Below are 17,761 nucleotides of genomic sequence, written 5' to 3'. Positions count from 1 at the left end.
TCTGCTCTGTGCGTGCAGGAGGGAAACTGAGGCATGGGGGGGTTTAAGGGACTCATGTCCCCCCCTCCCTGGGGGAACCCAGGCATCCTGGGCTGGGAGGGGGGAGAAGGAAGCTCTCTGCACTCCCCAGCTCCCTGTAGCCTTTATTAGAGCAGTGCACAGTTTGCAGGGGGGCAAGGGGTCTGCCCGCCCGCGGGCACCCCAGGCCCCCCCACTGCCCCCACAGGGTGAGCCAGGGTCCTGTGTCCCCAGGGCCAGGGGGGCACTGCCAGCCCATCTCCAAGCACCCCAGCCAGCCCGAGGCTCTGCCCTGGGGTAGGAGGGGGACAGTCCCTGTGCCCCCCACTTTTATATCACAGTTTTGCTTAAACACCAGCAAAACAGCTGAGGGGTGGGGGCTGCACCCCCAGTGCGGGGAGGACCAGCCCCACTGCTGGGTGTCTCTGCTGTGATGAGCTGGGGGGGGCGCAGCGCCCCGCGGGGGGGTCGCTACCAGAGCACCGCGCTGTCCAGGTGGGCAAAGCCGGGGTCCAGGCGCAGCTTCCAGTAGGTGTTGTTGGTGACCCACGACTCTTTGCCGCTGGAATCCGTCAGCCGCCTGCACGTGGGGCGGGGGGGACACAGCTGGGGGGGGCCATCGACACCCCCAGGGGGTCTCCCCCATTCCCTGAAAGCCCTGCATCCCCCTGAGCCACAAGGTCCCCAACCATCACCCCAATGTCAGCCCCAGGACCGCTGTGTCCCATCCGTCACGCCATACACCAGTCCCGGGACCCCCCCCGCCCCCCCCCGCCAGACCTGAAGAAGCGAGCCTGGTGCGTGATGTTATTCTCCTCCATCACCCGTCGCCGGTCCCGCTGCAGCTGCTCGATCTGGCGCTTCTGCGTCTCAGCCGCGGGCACGTTGCCTTCCTCCAGGTACCTGTGGGGGGGACGCATCGCTGTACCGAGCTGGGCAGCCTCGGCGCCCCCCCGCGGTGCCGGGGCGCTGCTGACCGCTGGTCGGGGCGCAGGCGGGTGTCGGTGGAGGGCAGGACCCGCCGCAGCTCGGGCGTCAGCTCGTTCAGCTCCAGCGCAAACTGAGTGAAGCCGTAATTCCTCTCATGGTCGTGAGGCATGGGGTCTGTGGGGTGGGGGGGGGCACAGTGCTGAGATCCCAGGGTGGGGTTTTCCCCCCCAGCGTAGCCCCCCCTACCCGCCCTGGGTCCTTACTGGCTCTCCAGATGCACTGTCCCGGGGGGGGCCCGCGGTGCAGCCCCTCATGCCACTTGCCGGCCAGGCGCTCCACCACCGCCCCGCTGCGGCTCAGCACGGCGCCCTGCACCTCGTTGGCCCCCGCGCCCCAGTACCGCGCCTGCGGCCACAGGGGGCTGGGCGGAGCGGGCGGGGCTGGGGCGGGGCCGTGGGGAAGGGGGGGGCCCCTGAGTGAGGGGTGGGGCCATTGGGAGAGGGCAGGGTCACTGGGAAAGGGTGGGGTGCTAAGTGAGGGGTGGGGCCACTGAGAAAAGGGTGGGGCTAATTGGAAAGGGCGGGGGCACAAGTGAGGGGCGGGGCCATTGAAAAGGGTGGGGTCAGGGAAGGGGCGGGGCAACAACAGCATTTAGATGATATGTGGGTGAAGGGGCGGGGCCACACCTGAAGGGGCGGGGCCAGGCGGGGCTGATGCACAAGGGGGTGGAGTTAGGCACATGTGAGGGTGGAGCTATGGGATGGGCGGAGCCCAGAGGCTAAAGGGCGGAGCCAGGGAGGGGCTGGGGGCAGGGAGAGGTGGGGCCAGGGTAGGGCGGGGCAGGGTGTGGCAGGGCAGGGTGTGGCAGGGCGGGGCAGGGTGTGGTGGCGCACCTTGCAGAAGGTGATCTTGCAGTGGTAGGAGGCGTCGCGGGTGTTGCGGATCAGCACCTCCCCGTAGTGCTCGATCCAGCGGGGCCCGCTGAGGACGTTGTGGATGCACGTGGTCACCTTGTTCCACTCAAAGTGGTCCCCGGTCCTGTGGGCAGCGCAGTGTGTCACTGGGGGGGACAGACGGGGGACACCGCAGTGGGGGAGGTCACCTGCCGCGGTCTCACCTGGGCAGCTGGACGTTGACGGTGCCCACGGGGACAATCTCCAGGGATTTGCCCCAGAATTTGTTCTTCCACCTCATGTCTGGGGGGCATGGGAGGAGGTGAGACCTCCTGATGACACCTCGCGAGTCCCCAACACCCCCTGGGCACCCACCTTGCCAGAAGATGAAGTTGTCAGACTCAGCGTGGCAGGCGGAGATGGGAGGGTGGTGGCAGACCTGGCGGAAGGAAGAGGGACGTGCCACCGCCCCGTCCTGCTCCGTCCCCCTCCCCGTCCCAGTCCCCATCCCCACCTGCTCGCTGATGAAGCGGAACCCGCGGTCGGGCCGCACGCACTCGTAGGTCTCGCCCAGCACCGGGTTGAAGGGTTTGCTGCCCGCCCGGTAGTAGGTGGAGGCGTAGGCGGATACGGCAAAGGCGGCCACGTACACCTGTGACCGCACACCTGTCACCGCTGCCACCGCGCTCTGGGGGCGTGGTTTGACCTCGCTCCGCCCTTCGGGGGCGGGGCAACGCAGCGCCGCTCGTCTCGGGGGCGTGGTACCGCCGCGCTCCGCCCCCCTCGGGGGCGTGGTAAAACACAGCTCCGCCCCTCGGGGCGGGGTAACTCTCCGCCCCTCCCTCCAGCGGGCGTGGTTTCGCTCTGTCTTGCGTCCCTCGCCCACGCCCGGTGCTGCTGGGGGTCGCGGCTCAGCCCTCGTGTCCCGCCCCCGCGCCCACATGTTCCAGGAGCCCCCCGTGTCCCCGACCCCCGTCTCACCAGGCGCTGGCGGGGGTCGCGGGCGCGGCTGGCGCGGTCCAGCAGCCCGCTGTACTCCAGCTCCTCGCAGAGCCGCTGGAGCGTGTTGAGCGGCTCGTTGAGCTGCACGGGCAGCGCCACGCGTGACAAGTCTTTCCCCACGCTGCTCCGCAGCAGCCCCCACAGGCTCACGTCCCCCGGGGGCGCGGGGGGGGCGGGCAGGCGGCTCCGCCGCCGCGGGTCCGGCCCCGGTAGCTCCAGCGGCGGCGGCTCCACGGGCGTCCCCGCACCCTCCGCTCCTGCCGGGCAGCGGGCGGTTGGGCGGAGCCGCGGTCCCCCCGGTCCCCTCGCCGGTGTCCCCTCCCTGTACCTGTCGGGGGGCGGCCCGGCCCTCCCGGCTCGGCCGCGTCCTCGCAGACGCTGGTGGTGGCTTCGCTGATGCACGACTCGTCGTCCGAGGGCTGGGGGGGCGCAGGGAACCGTCGGCGGCTTCGGGGGTCCCGGGGCGGGGGCGTAACCCCAGCGGGGGGGGACAGGAGGGGTTGTAACAGGCAGAGACGCCCCGGGAGGATGGGACGAGACTCGGGTACCTGGGATGGGCTGGGCGGGGGCAGGATGGGGAGGGGGTGGTGGGTACCGGTGGGGCTGCAGGATGGGGGAGCAGGGGCGGGGGGGCGCACCGGCAGCACCCGGCCCCCGCTGCCGGGCTCAGAGACTGCAGAGACCCCCAGGTGGGGGGCTACGGGGGGCTGCCGGGGATATGGGGACCGGGGGGGACATGGAAGGCAGCGGGGGTAGCTCTCGGGTCAACTAATGGTGAGAGGACGGGGGAGAGAAAAGTGAGAGATGAACCCCCAGAAACAGCTGAAGAGGGACAGCGGGGGGGGTTTGCAGAGCCCCACCCCCTTGCGATGGCCCCGCCCCCCCGAAGCCCCGCCCCACCTCGTTCTCGGAGGAGCTGGCGGACAGGAGAACCTCGCAGGCGTCGAAGAACTCGGTGTGCGAGTCGGCCAGCGAGACGATGCTGCGGTTGGAGAGCTGCTGCTCGCGGCCCTTGGCTGGCAGCGCGTCCGGCTGCGGGGACACCAACCGCCTCAGCCCCCGCCCGGGGGGGCCCGGACCCCCACCCCATCCTGCCTCCCCCTCACCTCGTCGGGGTGCAGCGAGGCGAAGGAGTCCAGAGTGGTGTCAGAGGAGACGGAGAGGGAGTGGAAGCGCCGCAGGGCTGCCTGCAGAGGTGGGGGGTGCTGAGCTGAACCCCCCAGCATGTCCCGTCCATCCCGATGGGGAGGGGAGGTCACCCTGCAGCTGCCTGGGCCCCCAGCACCAGGCTGAGACCTGACAACTCACTGCACCCAGCAGCAACAACCCACTGGAGGCTCCACCAGGACCCTGCCCGGACCCCCCAGGATTCCTCACCCCGGCATTGCCGGCACCACCGGGGTGCGGTGCTGAGCGCCGCCGGTCCAGCGCCTGCCGCATCTCCTCCAGACGGGCCCTCTCGGCCGTCAGCGCGGCCACCACGCTGCTGAGCGAGCCATGCACTGCCAGGAGACATGGGCAGGTGCTGGGGCTGCGGCGTGACCCCCAGAACCCACCCTGCCGCCACCGGGACCCTCGGTGGGGCTCAGCCCCCCGCCTGATCCCACCTTTCTGCGCCAGGACCCAGAAGCTCCGCTGCAGCTGGCTGTACTCGGGGGGCAGGCTGAAGGGCAGCTGGCTCTGGGATGGCTCCAGGTAGCGCGAGAGGTTGGGGACGGAGCCATGCAGGCGGCCCACCTTGTGGGGGGCACACGGGGGTCAGTGGAGCCCCGGGGGGCTCTGTCCCGGGGCAGCGGCTCAGCTAGTGGCAGCAGAGCTCAGTGGGACACCCCCCACCCACCCTCACCCTGCCGATGGTGTCATCCTTTGCGAAGCTCTGGGTGCACCAAATCTTGGTGGTTCTCCTGCCCTTCTTTGGCCTTTCCGTGGCGGCCGAGGGCTGCAAGTGAGAGGAGGGGGCTGGAGCCAGACCCTCCCCAGAAAGGGGGTTCGATGCTCAGCCCCGTGCCCCCCCCACCCCGCTCACTTGGCTGCTGGAGATGAGGGGGGCCGAGGGGATGCGGTGCAGGGCCTCCAGGCTATGCAGCATGGCCGTCAGCTCCTGCAGCTTCGCCTGGCACTCCGACAGCTCTGCAGCAGCACAGAGCGAGCCTGGTCAGCGAGGGGGGACGAGGGAACGCCCCCGCCCCACACGTCCCCTCCCGCCCTGCTCACCGGCCGAGCAGCGCTCCAGCCCCTCGCTGTCCTTCAGCCACGCGTTCACCTTGTCCCGGGGGCTGGCGAGGGCGGACAGGGCAGGGGCGCTGCCTGAGGGCAGGATCCGCATCCACGGGCCCTGCAGCGGGGGACCAGGGACACCCCCAGGGCGGTGATGGGGAGCCCTGTGCCCAGGCGCTGCCTCACATCGCCACCCCGAGGTGCCACCCACCTGCGCGTTGGGGGGGGTCCTCCCCGCGGGGCCCCCCCTGGGCCCCTCGCCCTGGTGATGGGAGCAGAGGCTGCTCACCCAGCTGGCAAAGAGCTCCGGGGACTTGATCTGTGGGACAGAGGTGAGCTGGGGTGGGAGGGACATAGGTGGGGGGGGTCCTAAAGCCCCTGGTCTTGGCTGCAGCCCCCCCAGCACCTTGAGGTGGTAGATGTTCTCCTCTGTGTCCAGGTCCACCCGCTGTGCCTTCTTGTTGATGGACATGACGGACTGACGGACGTCAATGGATCCGTGCAGTTTGCCCTTGAGGACCTGGGGGGTCCCGGGGACACATGTCAGGGGGAAGACCCCCCCTTCCTGAGGGTGTCCCCCAGCCCTCAGGGGCTGCACAGACACAGCGCGTCCCCACACTCACGTCCTGGCGCGTGGTGGCGTATTTCAAGATGCCGTTTTCCAGCACAAAGTACCTCTGGGGACAGAGAGGGATGATTGTTTTGGGGAGCGGAGCCTGGGCGCTGCAGCACCCCTCTCCAGGGGCCCAAATCACCCCAGGGCTGGGGACAGCACCCAGAGGTGGCCAGGGGACACCCAGCGCCAGCCGCCTCGTTACCTTGTGCCAGCCCTTCAGGGGCCATTTCCTCTTCTTGAGCAGGTAGCCCTCGTGCCGCCGCAGCTCCCGGCCTGGGCTGCCCCCCGCCCGCGGCTCCTCCAGCACCTCCCAGCTCTCCGAGCCCTGCCAGGGGTCAGCATGGGGGTCCCTTGTCACCAGGGGTGCTCCCCACCTTGTCCCCGGGCAGGGACGCTTGGTATTCCCCAGGGGACACCTTCTTAAAGTGGGCTGAAGCCCCGCCAGGGCCTCACAGCACCCCCAGTCCAGCCTGGGGGCACCACCTGCTGACCCCCCCAGCCAGCAGTCCCCCAACCTGCTGGATGCTGCTGTGCTTGGAAGACACGGTGCTGTTGGAGCGGGACAGGGCTCTTTTCGGAGAGGACGGGTCCTTCTCGTGGCTGCCCATGGCCGGCGAGTGGGGGGGACACCGGCAGTTGGGGATCCGAGCTCAGCTGTCACGGTGGGAGCCGCTGCGGGGAGGGGGTGTCACGTCAGGGAGCCCAGGGAGGGCATCACCCCCCTGCCCACAGCTTTCCTGCCCGGCCAGACACCCCCAGCCCTTCCCTGTGGGGACAAGGGGTGGGGGACCCTCCTGTCCCTGGGAGTGGGACACCTCGCACGTGACTTCGTCCGGGACCCAGAAGCTTCCGCGCAAGGTGGAGCCTTTGACCCACCCAGCCTTATCTCGGCTCCAACGCCCATCCCTCGCCCGCACGCCGGGTCCAGAGTCCGGACCCACTCCTGCCCCATCACCCACAGACTCGGTGACAAGGGACACTCCCGTGGTGGGCACAGCCAGGAGGGTGACACGGGGTACAGAGACCCCGGCACCCCCGAGCCAGGACATGCTCCCCAAAACCGCGACCTGGCCCGGGTGTTCCCTTTGCCCCTTTCAATTACAGGAGGGAGAAACTGAGGCACAGGGAAGCTCCCCCCGCCTCACCACCCCGTAGCGCTGCCCCAACAGGGTACCTGCTGTCCCCGGCGTCCTGGGACAACCAGGGGACAGCGGCCAAGTCCCGGTACCGGCGGCCCCGGTAAGCGCAGCCCGGTCCCCCGCCCTGCCCAGCTGGGGGACCCCCGGGCGCTGCCGGGGGACAGCACCGACCCCTGGCCCGGCTGCGGGGGTCGCCCCAGCCGCCCCCTCTGTCTGCAGCCCCCAGCGCGGGGGGGCAGAGCCCGGACAGGGCACAACACCGGGCACGACCCCCGCAGCCCGGTGCTCCCCTGCGTGGGGCCAAGTTCCCCCCGTGTCCCCCGACAAGTGTCACCCCCGGAGCAGCGCGCAGGAGCCGCGTCCGGCTCCGGGGGCGGCGGGACCTTGGCGGGGGGCGCGGGGCCGGTGGCGCCCCCGGTTCGGGTCCCCGGTGCTCACCTGGGCGGGCGGCGGGCGCGGAGCCGGGGCCGGTCGCATCCCGGCCGGCAGCTGCAGGAACCGGAACACGGAAGGAGGCGCCGGAGCCGCTCGGCTCTGCCCCCTGCACCGTGGAGGACCGGAGCCGCCGGCACGGAGCACCGGGACCCCCCGCGTCCAGCCCGACCCTCCCGCGGCCCGGGCACGGGCGGAGCCGGTACCGGGGGCGGCTCCTCTCCCGTAACAGGGTCTCGACCAGGCTGCTCCCCCTCCCCAAGACGCCCCCCAGGGGACGCGGACCGAGCCCCGAGCTCTGCCCAGCCCGGGTGGGGGCACAGCGGGAGCAGCACCACCCCACGGGGGTCCCAGGACCCACTCCCCAGACTGCACTTTAGCCCCCCTGGGACATCCCTCCCCCACCCCCCAGCCCCTCTGTGCCAGGAGAGCCCCGAAGTCACGCCCAGTTCCTCCCCCACAACAGCGAGGGGCAGGAACCCCCCAGCCCACCCCCCAAATCAAAGACAAGGCCTCTGGTATCTCCACCATCTTTAATGGACAAGACAATGACCCCGCGGATGCAGCTCGGTGATGCTGCCGGGCTCCCCCGCACTGTCCCCATTCCAGAGGGCACGGGGGGCTCACAGCGTCTGGTGTCCCCCCCACCAGCACTGCCGTGGGTCCCTGTCCGCTCTGCCCCCTCCCCACGACCTCCACCTGCAACCCCGCAGCACCCAGAACGCAGCTGGGACACTCCCAGTGCCATCGGTGCGAGGAGGAAAGGGAAGTGTCCCTAAACAGTGACGCTGCAGGACCCTCAGTCCAACCTGGTGCCGGATATCCGATCCCTGACACCCCCTGAGCAGCCAGTGACAGAACCAACTCCCGGCCAACCCCAGGGATGGGGGTTCAGCGTCAATGAGCCCCCGAGCTCTGGGCGGGCGAGGGCTCGGCTGTGCTCCCCGTCTCCCCGGTCTGCAGCCGGTGGATGTGCTGGTCCAGGAGAGCCGTGAGGTGTGCGGAGCCGCGCTGGAGCAGGGAGGAGGTTTGGGAGGGCAGGAGCTCCAGCGCACCCACCGTCTGGCCCTGAGCGGCTTCCAGCGGGGGCAGCTTAGCGAAATTCTCCACACCCTGCCTGCTCAGGATGGTGTCGTCGATGCAGGCGCCTGGGAGAGAGGAGAAGAGCTGAGAACAGGAGACGAGGTGCCAGACCCAGCACCATTTCATCTTCCGCTGGCGATAAAGAAAGGGGCACTCCTGCAAGCCCTTTCCCGCCCACTCCCTCGTTTTACTGGACACGACAACAATCCTGCAGATGCAGCCCCATCAGCGTGGGCCCTGCACAAGGGAGGACCCTCCCCAGCAATGGACAGGAGCCCAAACAGATGGGGACGCAGGAAAGACTCTTACCGAGGAGGTTGACCTGCGGAACTCCCTTCAGCACCCGCAGCATCTCCCTCACCTTCGCCTCGGGGCTCACCAGCAGGATGTTACGCGCCACGAAGAGAGGGAGGAGATTCTTGTACTTGGACTGGGACAGCACGGGTCTGACAATCTGGGGGAGACAGCTCTCAAAACGCAGCTTTTCACCCGTCCCGGCTCTCATCCGCCATCCCCCCCGACAACCACGCGGGGTTCCGCCCCGGCAGCTCTGTCCCTACCTCGTTCAGGACAAACTTGACCTCAATGTTGTGCTTTCGGAGGTAGTGCCTCATCAGCACCAAGTCCTCGTCGGGCATGGAGTTGTACTGGCAGATGGCGATCATACGGTTGTCCCGGAACGCCTCCTCCACCTGCCGCCGCAGGAGCTGCGCGTAACCGTTGTCCTGCGGGGAGGGAGCAGCGATGGGGCCGCCGGGGAGGGACAACGGCTGCTGCCCCCCCAGATCGGAGCCTGCAAACGGACCCTCTGCCATGAGGTGCTGCCACGGATCAGGACTCACCCGGTTTCCAGCGTTTGACTAACAACTGGGGCATCTCCCAGCCCCAAAGAACGTGATGAAAAGGGGCAGCAAACACCCCGCAGAGCCCTTGTTATAGTTAGTTGTATTTTGCTTTTGTAAACTGTATCCAAGATTCTTGCCTTATCTTGAAATTTCACAGATGGTATACAAGGTTTTATCTCTTAACTTGAGAGTAGGGAACTAAAATTAGTTCTATTAGTTCTCAGTAAGTCCTTATCTTATCTTGAACGGAAAGGATGTGCTGAGGATGTGCATCCAAGAAACCTTGAGGATGTGCATCCAAGAAACCTGAGTATTTTATATGATTTTATAATGAGTATAGGAATAGTGCGCATGTGCAGTGACAAAAGGTAAAAAGTTCATGAGTGAAGAAGACTTCTTACTTCATCCTGAAGACCCCCTGAACGACCACCAGAGGATACTGCGCATGCTTAGAGCAGTTCCAAGGGGTTGCAACTGATATTGTGAAATAATGATGTAATCTGATGAATATGCAACATATATGTTGTAACCCTAATGAATATGTATGTAACCAAATTGTATAAATGTAGTGGAGTTCCAATCAGTGGTCGAAGCCAGCTTTGGGTAGGAACGCCTGGTTTCCCAGCGCTGAAATAAAAGCACCGCATATAACTACGTCCGTGGTTATGTGTTCTGTTTGCTAACACCCCCGCACACACCAACGCGGGCAGGGCGCTCCCGGGGGTCTGCGGACCCCGTGTTAAACCCCCGCAGCCGAGCACACCCACGGGGTGCCCAAACCCCCCGTTCTCCCCGGACAACGAGCCCCCACACCTGGAAATTACCTCCTGGGGAGCTTCCCTCCTGGGGCCCAGGCAGCGCGGCGGGACGGCCGGCCGCGGGGCCAGGTACTCGGTGACGGCCATGAGCTTCTGGCGCTGGAAGTGCATGGCCTTCCAGTGCCGGGTCACGGCCTTGGAGCCGCGGCGGACGAGCTGCAGGGCGGGCAGCCAGCCTGAGGAGAGGGGGCCCGGGGGCCGCGCTCAGCGCCGGGGCCGCGGGGAGCCCAGACCGGGCCGGGCCGCACACACGCCCCCCCCACCAGGCCCCCGTCCCCGCTGTCCCGAGCCCCGCGGGGCGGCCCAGCCCCGGTTCGGAGCGGCCCAGCCCCGGTTCGGAGCCGCTCACCCCCCCGCCACGGCGCGACGCTCCTCAGCGCCGCCATCTTTCCGCAGAGGCTTGTGGGAAGACGGCGGACTGGCGCTGCGCATGCGCGGAGAGGACGCGCGGCGCTGTCAGGGGAGACAGGCGCCCCGCCCCTTCCGGCGCTGCCCGTCTCCTAGCAACGGGCACGCTGCGGCCTGCGCTCCCGCCGGAACCCGGGAACCCTTCGGTCCCGATCCGGGGGTCCCTGTGTCCCCCACCCCCGGGGGCTGGTCCCGGTGACCCTGCCCGGGGGTCTCTGTGCCCCCCAGCCCGGGGATCCCAGCCCCATGGTCCCCTCCAGCCCCGGGGTCTCTGTGCCCCACCTGGAGGTCCCCTCACAGAGCCGCCCCAGCCCCACAGTCCTGTCCCCAGCGACCCCCTCGGCCCACAGGTTTCTGTCCCCCATGGCCTCAGCACCCTGTCCCGCGCAGAGAGCGATGGGGCCAGCACAACCCCCCCCAGACACCCACCCCACGGCCCAAGGAAGGGATGTGGAGCCAGGCCAGCACCCCCCCGGCACGGCTGGGCAGCAGGAGACCCTTGGGGGTGAGTGAGCCATTGCAGGGGCTGCTCCTGTGTCAGCCTGGGGGGGTTGGGGGGGATGGACCCCCCATCACTCCAGGTTCCCCACAGGTCGTGAGTCCCCAGGGCTGACTCTCACCAACAGCCTCATCAACACGAGGAAGCCTCCGCACCCCGAGAGCCGGTGAGGGTGCGCACAGAGCCCACCCCCACCGCCCAGCCTGCCGGGGGTCTCTGTGCACAAGGGACACCCTGAGCACCCCCCTTCCTCCAGATCCACCGAGCTGCTGTCCCCCCCGACCCTCCGCTTGGACCGGGAGAACATCTGTGCTATCGGGAGGCTCTGGAGCCTGCGGGAGATCCGCAGCCTCTACCTGCAGCAGGTAAGACATGGCGGTGACCAGTCCCGCAAACACCCGCAGCTCTGCCTCACGCTGGCATCTGCTGGTTTTCAAACTCACACGAGGAGCCTTGGGGTCCCGCTGGACTCTGCCAGGTCCCCCATGTTGTCACAGCCCTGTACCCTCTCCATGAAGCCCCCGTGGCAGTGCTGGGACATCACAGCTTGGGGCAAACCCAAGGTGCTCCCAAACTCGGAAAAACACATCACCCCCTTTTCTCTTTCCAGAACCAAATTGAGAAGATTGAGAATCTGGGCTGTTTCCCCAACCTGCGGTACGGGCAGCTCCTGCCCCTGAGGGGAGAGCGGGGCTTCCTCCTGCACTGGGGCCTCAAGGAGCAGTGGGGTCCCCCCCTCATGCCCCCATGCTCTGCAGGTTCCTCTCCCTGGCCGGCAACCGCATCCGCAGGGTGGAGAACCTGCAGCCCCTGCAACACCTGCGCGTCCTCGACTTGTCCCACAACCAGATCCAGACGCTGGACCCAGGTGGGATGCAGAGACAGGGCTACAGGCAGGAAAGGGAAGGACAGGGGGGGTTTGGTGGAGGGGGGTTCAGGTCCCATCTCAGCAGCTTTTACTGCTTTCTCTGATCTCTACAGACAAGCTGCCCCGCAGCCTCTGGCTCCTCGACTTAACGGGGAACGGATGCACCCACCAGCATGGATACAGGTGGGTTGGGGGGGCATGTGAGGGGGAGCAGAGGGAGAGAGAGAGCCCCCCAAATCACATGAGCCCCTCAGCAGGGTACAGCCCCCCCCCAGATAACAAATACAGCCTGAGCCCCCCACCCAATCCCCAGAAATGTGAATTTCTGCCTCAGTCGGTGGCACGGAGCAGTGCTGGGGGGTGCGGTGCTGGGGGAACACGGTGCCAGGGGGTTCAGTGCCCTCACAAAGTGTTCCCAGTGACAGAGGAACATCTGCTCTGCCTTGGGTGCTTGCAGAGAGCGGGTGCTGGGGGTCCTGCCCCACCTCCTGCAGCTGGACAATCAGCCCGTCCGCGAGGAAGAGGAGGAAGGAGGCTCCTCCGGCAGCGAGGACGAAGATGACAAGTTGCTCTCTGAGCCGAGCAGCCCTTTCACCGCAGACAAAGGTGCCCAGACTGACGTAGGACACGATGCATGCTCAGGTCCCTCTGTCCCCAAGGGTGACAGGGCTCTCGAGTGGCTGTGCCAGGTCTCCTGTAACTCTCTCCCTGCAGATTTCTTTGCGGACCTGCAGCAGGAGCTGGCCGGGCGCTCGTGGTGGCGGCGCTGGGAAGCCCTGAGCGAGCACCAGGCCCGGCTGGAGGAGCTGGAGACGCTGCGGGAGCGCCGGGCTCTGCTGCTGAGCCCCGAGGAAGAGGGAGGCGCCTGCACCGCGGCCCCCGCGAGGGCTCAGCTGCGTCCCCACGCGAAGCCGGGGACACAGCTGCCACCCCTGCCAGCACCCGGCAGGCGGCACGGCCACGGGCAGCCCCGCACCAAGGCTCCAGAGGAGGAAAATCGCACCAAAGGACCAAGAAACAGGCATTTACCCCCAATCCCCTGCACCAGCACGGCACTGCACGGGTGCGATTAAAGCTTTTTTATTCCTCCGTCAGTCTGTCTGTCTGACACAGAGCTCCCAGCCCTGGGGGGCACTGGCCGCTCTGGCCTGTGGTGGGAAAAGACACACAGGGGTGCAGGACCCCAAGTCCTGCTCCACGTCCCTCTCCTTCCCCTCACGCTCGCGTTTGGGCCATGGCCAGCTCTCCAAAGCGCCGATTCCTCCGGGGCAAGTCGGGGCGGGGGGCTTATGTGTAGAACTTCATCTCTGCCTCCACGCAGTCAAAGAAGAGGTCGGCCAGCTCCTCGGGGTGGGGGGTCACCGTGCCCCCCAGCAGCGCCTTCATCCCCTCCAGCCCCTGCTGCTCCAGCTCCCGCAGCGTCTCCAGCAGCTTCTGGCCCCGCTCCTGGTTGGGAGGAGAGCTCAGACGGGGCGCCCTCGGCGACTTTGACGGTGGCCCACACCACTGGGGATCCCGCAGCAGCGGCTGGGGAGGGGTCTGTGGTACCTCGTCCCTCTCCATCAGCTCCAGCGCCGCCTGATGCCGCCGGTAGAGCTGGTGGCGCCGATCCACCATGCTGCGGAAACGTGGGATCTGCTTGGCAGGGTCGTCGCGGAAGGTGGGAGATATCACCTGCGGCGCGGGCTTGAGCCCGGGGGCGAAGACAAAGGGCTTGAAGACGGACCTGCCAGAGAGGAGCCATGGGGACCTGGCACCGGCTCTGCCGCGTCCCTGTCACCGCAGCGGGGCTGTCCTCACCTGGAGGGGTCGGGGGTGGCCGTGAGGAAGTGGACGCAGGGCACGGCGGGGTCACGGGGCAGCACGGACACCATGCTGCCCGCCGTGCGGAACCCCTCCGAGTCCACGCAGATCCCGCTGCCCTTGTCCCGCAGGATGGCCATGAGCGTCTCCGCCGTGATGTGACCTGGCGGGGAAGGGACGGCTATGTTACCAGCATCGGCACCTCCGGGGAGCGTGGGGATGCCGGGGTGAGCCGGGGGTGGCCATCCCCATCCCCTGTCCCTGTCCGTGACCCCGTCCCCACCTGCGTGCTGGCGCAGCAGCTCCCGGCCGGCGCGGTAGCGGGCTTTGGCAGCCTCCATGCGAGGGGGTTGGTCGGTCAGGGAGAAAGCCTCGGCGAAGCTGAACTCGCCGTCCCCGCTCCACCAGCCCTGGCTGCGCGCGCGCTGCCGCAGCCCCGCGTGCTCGGCCGTGATCTCCCTCCCGATGCTCAGCTGGTTGGAGATGTTGCGGCTGCCCTCTGCAAAAGCGAAGGGGGCTCAGGCTGGGTGGGGGGCACAGGGCTCCCCGTCCTCCCAGCACAACCAGTCCCCGCGTACCTCGGATCTGCTGGGCTGCCCAGTACCGCCCGGCCGTCTCCAGCACCCAGGCCTCGGTGCGGTCGGCCAGCAGGAAGGTGTTGTGGTAGACAAAGGGCACCGGCTCCTCCTTGCAGCTCCCACCTTGGCCATAGCGCTCCAGCAACGCCGTGATCACCTCCACGGCCTCCCGGGCAGAGCTGCCGCGCTCCAAGCCCAGCCTGCCGCGCCGGCAGCGCCGCGTCACCCAGCGTTGGGGGACAGTGTGGGAGCGAGGGGACACACACGACACGGTCCTCACCTCACCAGGTCCATCCCCAGCAGCGCCTCGTCCTCCCCCACGGGCTCGCGGGTCCAGACGCCCTCGTTGCCCACGCAGACACCGTGCTCGTTAGCGCCCATCTCAGCACCCCACAGCCAGGCAGGGCGGCTCAGCACCACCGCGTGCGTCCTCTCCACCTGCTCGATCTCCAGGTACGTGCACTGCAGGGGGGACACAGCGAGGCTGAGACCTGGCATGCTCAGCACACTGTCCCCTGCGGCCACCCTGACCCCATCGTGATCTCACCTGGACTTTGTCCCCGGGATGGTGGGTGGCGGCGGGGACATAGACGACCTCCTGGACCTCGTGGCGTGGCCGGTCGGCATTCTTGCCGAAGATGACGGCGGGCACGGCGGTGTGCGGCGGCAGCGCCACAAAGCAGTCACAGGATGATGGCGCGAGATCCTGCCCCGCCATCCTAAACCCAGCGAGGGGATGGGGGGGCACCCAGGGGGATGTCACCCCCTTGTCCCTGCCCTGGATGTGTTCCCAGGGTCCCTGTGGGGCTGGCAGCCCTGGGGACGCAAGGGGTTTTAGAGGGGGATGATGTGGTCCCTAGACCTGGGGGTACATCAGGGACCCCATCCCTGGGGGTACCTCCTGCCCCGGAACCCCCAGCTCTGCACCGACCGGAGGCGCTCGCCCGCACCGCCTCGGTAACCGGGACCCCGCGCACCGACCGCGGACGGGACCCGCACCCGCACCGTCCCTGTAACCGGGACCCCCCGCACGAAACCCCTTCCCGGGACCCCCGGGACCCGCCGCCCCCACGAACCTGCCGCTGCTGCCGCCACAGCCCGGTCCCGCCCCCCCGTCCCGCCCCGTCCGGGCGACGGCGGCGCCCCGTGGCCGGAGGCCGCACAGCGGCAGCGGGCGGGGACCGGCACCGGCACCGCCGTGGGGCGCGGGGGGACCGGAGCCTAAAGGAGCCCGCGGATTGGCGTCCCAGCTCCCTCCCGTCCCCATGGGGCAGGGACGGGGCACCCGGATATGAGCCGGGAGGTCCCGTGGGGCAGAGCCCCCGTGGGCAGCTCCCCGTGGGCACGCCCGCCCCGCGGTATGCGGGCAGACCTGCCGGGCAGCGCCTGCCTGCGGGGGGGCACCCTGGGCACCCACCCGGCGCACCCCGGCGTGCGAGGCCGGGCTGGAGGGGTGCAGGATGCGCCCCCCCCGGGGGACTCAACTGGTCCCCACCCGGGTCCCCACCCCCGCGGCATCCTCCTGCACCCCCATCCCGAGCAGCACTGGAGGCACAAGGGTGGGAGTCGGAGCGCCGGACGCCTGGGTCCCTCTGCGGCGATGGGTGGGGATCGGGGCGCCGAACGCCTGGGTCCTTTGCCAGAGACAGAGCCGGAGAGCCGGAGCGTGGAAAACACGCGGCGTTTATTCCAGTACAAAACCCCAACCCACAGCCCTGCAGCCTCTTCACAGCACAAACGCTCCCCTCGCCGGGGGAGGGGGGGACACCCCTCGCCCCCAGCCGCAGCACCCCCGGGGCCACCCCGCTCCCGGGGTTCCCCCGCTCCCCTTCACCCCCCGCAGCCGCCCCCGTCGTGTCTCGGTGTGGGGGACACCCGGGGCCCCCGGCCGGGCCGGTTCCTCCCTGCCCCGGGGGGGCGGCTCGGGGGTGGGAGCCGCGGCGGTTCGGGGCGCGGGGCCGGGATCCCCACGCCGCAGCAGGCTGGACTGGTTTCGGCGGGTGGGAGCCGGGCTCCGTCCTTCCCCACCCGGTTTTACAGCCTCCGTTGCCCCATCGCGGCAGGCAGGGCCCCCGGCGGTGCGGGGGCAGAGCACACCTGCGGCCTCTCCTCGCAGCCCCCCAGTGCTGAGCGGGGCGGGGGGCAGCTCGGGACCTTTTGCTCAGTGTTTCCCCCGCCAGCCCACCTTTGGGGTGTCCCCCCGGTGGGACCCCCTAAACCTGCCCTGGTGGCTGCAGCACAGGGGACCCCGACGCACCAGAGCCCCCGCTTGCCGCTAGAGCCGGACTGGGCTACCAAAATCTTTTGGGCCACCAGTGCGATGCTGTGGCACTCTGGGGAGGGTCCTGAGCGCTCTGGGGTCCCCTCGGGAGACAACATCCCAGCTGGGGACACCAAGGGGGAATTTTGTGCTGGAAAAGGCAAATGCCGGAGTCGGGGACGTCCTTCGAGAGCTGCGGGCAGCCCAGGTCACCCGAGTCCTGCGGAGGGACGGTGGCGGCTGTGCTGCGGCTGGGGACAGGTCCCCGCGGACCCCCCCAGTGAGACTTCACCTCGTGCTGGGTTTCTCCAGCCCCACAGCTCATCCCCAGCCCCACGGCACAGCAGGGCTGCCATCAGCCCTCCCGCACCAATGGGGACAGAGACAAGGATGGGGACGGAGACAAGGATGGGGACAGGGATGGGACCCTGCGAGGGGTGCTGGCCCCCTCCCCATCCAAAAGGCCTGTGGCCACAGCTGAGATGCCCACTCTGCCCGAGTGGCAAAGCATGGCTTCACCTTAATAAAATAATAATAATTAATAATAATAATAATTAATAATAATAATAATAATAAAACAATCAAAAGCAAAGGTCTCGGGGTGCCCTCTGGGCACAGACCCCACTTGACTTCACCTCCACCCCTTCCCCCCAGACCCTGGGGTGCTCCGAGCCCGGGCAGCCCCCACAGCCCCAGGCACGGGCCCCCCAGAGCCCCCAGGAGGGTCTCATGCTGAGATATCAGCCCCCCCCAAATCTCCCTCCTACCCAGATTCCCAACTGGTGTGAACTGGTACTGGCTGGGGGGGCAGAGCCGGGGGAGCCCCAGGTGCCCCGGGCAGCCTGTGAGCCCCATCCCACCCAGCCCCACCATTGCCCCCCAACACCCCCCCGGTCCCAGGTTCAGCGTCTCCTTCTGTGTCCAAGGGGTTCTATCAAAATCGGGGGGATAAGACCCAAAAGGTCCAAAAAACAAGCATTTTGTGGACTGTTAGCCAGGGGGAAGGACAGATATGGGGTCCCCTCGAGGAAGTGGGGGTGGCCCCAGGGGAGGAAGGATACGGGGTCCCTGGTAGCGGATGTCCTGGGGTGTCCCCAGGAAATCCAGAGACCTGGGAAGGGACGGTTATGGGGTCCCCGGGGGGACAGGCAGCATGCACGGGGAGACAACAGGTCCCCTGGAGATACAGGATCCCGGGGAGGGTCGGCTATGGGGCTTCGGGGGGACAGGCAGCATGCACGGGGGGGACAGCTGGGATCCCCTGGAGATACGGGGTCCCCAAGGGACCTGCAGCACACACAGGGGGATAGCCGCGGTCCCCAAGGGGGTCCCCAGGAGCCAGGCATGCCCAG

The 17,761-nt window shown here is 68.0% G+C and overlaps 4 protein-coding genes across 6 annotated transcripts; 1 reads left to right on the top strand and 3 right to left on the bottom strand.

Moving 5' to 3' along the window:
• Positions 1-135: 135 nt before the first annotated feature.
• On the bottom strand, positions 136-7,309 carry OSBPL7 (oxysterol binding protein like 7). Of its 2 annotated transcripts, XM_082070767.1 has the most exons (23): positions 7,254-7,309; positions 6,192-6,348; positions 5,879-6,001; positions 5,684-5,737; positions 5,467-5,580; positions 5,272-5,379; positions 5,058-5,178; positions 4,870-4,973; positions 4,690-4,782; positions 4,451-4,580; positions 4,221-4,345; positions 3,950-4,030; positions 3,744-3,875; positions 3,172-3,262; positions 2,823-3,100; positions 2,356-2,493; positions 2,217-2,280; positions 2,066-2,144; positions 1,842-1,986; positions 1,212-1,353; positions 996-1,122; positions 799-921; positions 136-598 (listed from the first exon to the last, which is right to left on the bottom strand). In XM_082070767.1, the coding sequence occupies exons 2-23, from the start codon at positions 6,282-6,284 to the stop codon at positions 490-492; spliced, it is 2,574 nt and encodes an 857-aa protein (XP_081926893.1). In that variant the 5' UTR covers positions 6,285-6,348; positions 7,254-7,309; the 3' UTR covers positions 136-489. The 2 variants fall into 2 exon arrangements, with proteins under 2 accessions (XP_081926893.1, XP_081926892.1); XM_082070766.1 differs by having other exon boundaries at positions 5,058-5,379.
• Positions 7,310-7,768: 459 nt separating this feature from the next.
• On the bottom strand, positions 7,769-10,402 carry MRPL10 (mitochondrial ribosomal protein L10). Its single transcript, XM_082070675.1, has 5 exons — positions 10,343-10,402; positions 10,000-10,169; positions 8,891-9,055; positions 8,640-8,784; positions 7,769-8,395 (listed from the first exon to the last, which is right to left on the bottom strand). The coding sequence occupies exons 1-5, from the start codon at positions 10,377-10,379 to the stop codon at positions 8,145-8,147; spliced, it is 768 nt and encodes a 255-aa protein (XP_081926801.1). The 5' UTR covers positions 10,380-10,402; the 3' UTR covers positions 7,769-8,144.
• A 395-nt stretch (positions 10,403-10,797) lies between these two features.
• On the top strand, positions 10,798-12,841 carry LRRC46 (leucine rich repeat containing 46; the record flags this gene model as incomplete). The annotated part of the gene is made up of 8 exons (XM_082070966.1): positions 10,798-10,906; positions 10,994-11,066; positions 11,157-11,265; positions 11,511-11,557; positions 11,659-11,768; positions 11,882-11,951; positions 12,226-12,374; positions 12,483-12,841. The coding sequence occupies 8 exons, from the start codon at positions 10,798-10,800 to the stop codon at positions 12,839-12,841; spliced, it is 1,026 nt and encodes a 341-aa protein (XP_081927092.1).
• SCRN2 (secernin 2) lies at positions 12,840-15,274 on the bottom strand. 2 transcript variants are annotated; one of them, XM_082071123.1, is made up of 8 exons: positions 15,226-15,274; positions 14,697-14,965; positions 14,430-14,611; positions 14,150-14,349; positions 13,855-14,070; positions 13,569-13,734; positions 13,317-13,494; positions 12,840-13,214 (listed from the first exon to the last, which is right to left on the bottom strand). In XM_082071123.1, the coding sequence occupies exons 2-8, from the start codon at positions 14,865-14,867 to the stop codon at positions 13,056-13,058; spliced, it is 1,272 nt and encodes a 423-aa protein (XP_081927249.1). In that variant the 5' UTR covers positions 14,868-14,965; positions 15,226-15,274; the 3' UTR covers positions 12,840-13,055. The 2 variants fall into 2 exon arrangements, with proteins under 2 accessions (XP_081927249.1, XP_081927250.1); XM_082071124.1 differs by having other exon boundaries at positions 14,697-14,868; positions 15,226-15,254.
• Between the last annotated feature and the right edge of the window lie 2,487 nt (positions 15,275-17,761).

Source organism: Streptopelia decaocto, assembly GCF_964273445.1.
Source record: "Streptopelia decaocto genome assembly, chromosome: 22".
Taxonomy (NCBI): Eukaryota; Metazoa; Chordata; class Aves; order Columbiformes; family Columbidae; genus Streptopelia; species Streptopelia decaocto.
The sequence above is the reverse complement of the archived record's forward strand: the minus strand, read 5'-3'. Positions and strand labels throughout refer to the sequence as shown.

Bases quoted from the DNA above. Each gene is read 5' to 3' on its own strand.
- SCRN2 (XM_082071123.1), bottom strand. From the start codon at position 14,867: ATGGCGGGGCAGGATCTCGCGCCATCATCCTGTGACTGCTTTGTGGCG. The intron at 14,612-14,696 runs GTGAGATCACGA...TCCCCCCTGCAG, and splicing joins ATCCCGGGGACAAAGTCCAG to TGCACGTACCTGGAGATCGA. The intron at 13,495-13,568 runs GTGAGGACAGCC...CCTCTCTGGCAG, and splicing joins GCCACCCCCGACCCCTCCAG to GTCCGTCTTCAAGCCCTTTG.
- OSBPL7 (XM_082070766.1), bottom strand. From the start codon at position 6,284: ATGGGCAGCCACGAGAAGGACCCGTCCTCTCCGAAAAGAGCCCTGTCC. The intron at 4,346-4,450 runs GTGGGATCAGGC...GTCTCCTGGCAG, and splicing joins CTGGGTCCTGGCGCAGAAAG to TGCATGGCTCGCTCAGCAGC. The intron at 3,263-3,743 runs GTGGGGCGGGGC...GCGCCCCCCCAG, and splicing joins CCAGCTCCTCCGAGAACGAG to CCCTCGGACGACGAGTCGTG.
- MRPL10 (XM_082070675.1), bottom strand. From the start codon at position 10,379: ATGGCGGCGCTGAGGAGCGTCGCGCCGTGGCGGGGGG. The intron at 9,056-9,999 runs GTAATTTCCAGG...CCCTCCCCGCAG, and splicing joins GGAGGGAAGCTCCCCAGGAG to GACAACGGTTACGCGCAGCT. The intron at 8,785-8,890 runs GTAGGGACAGAG...TGTCTCCCCCAG, and splicing joins TCAAGTTTGTCCTGAACGAG to ATTGTCAGACCCGTGCTGTC.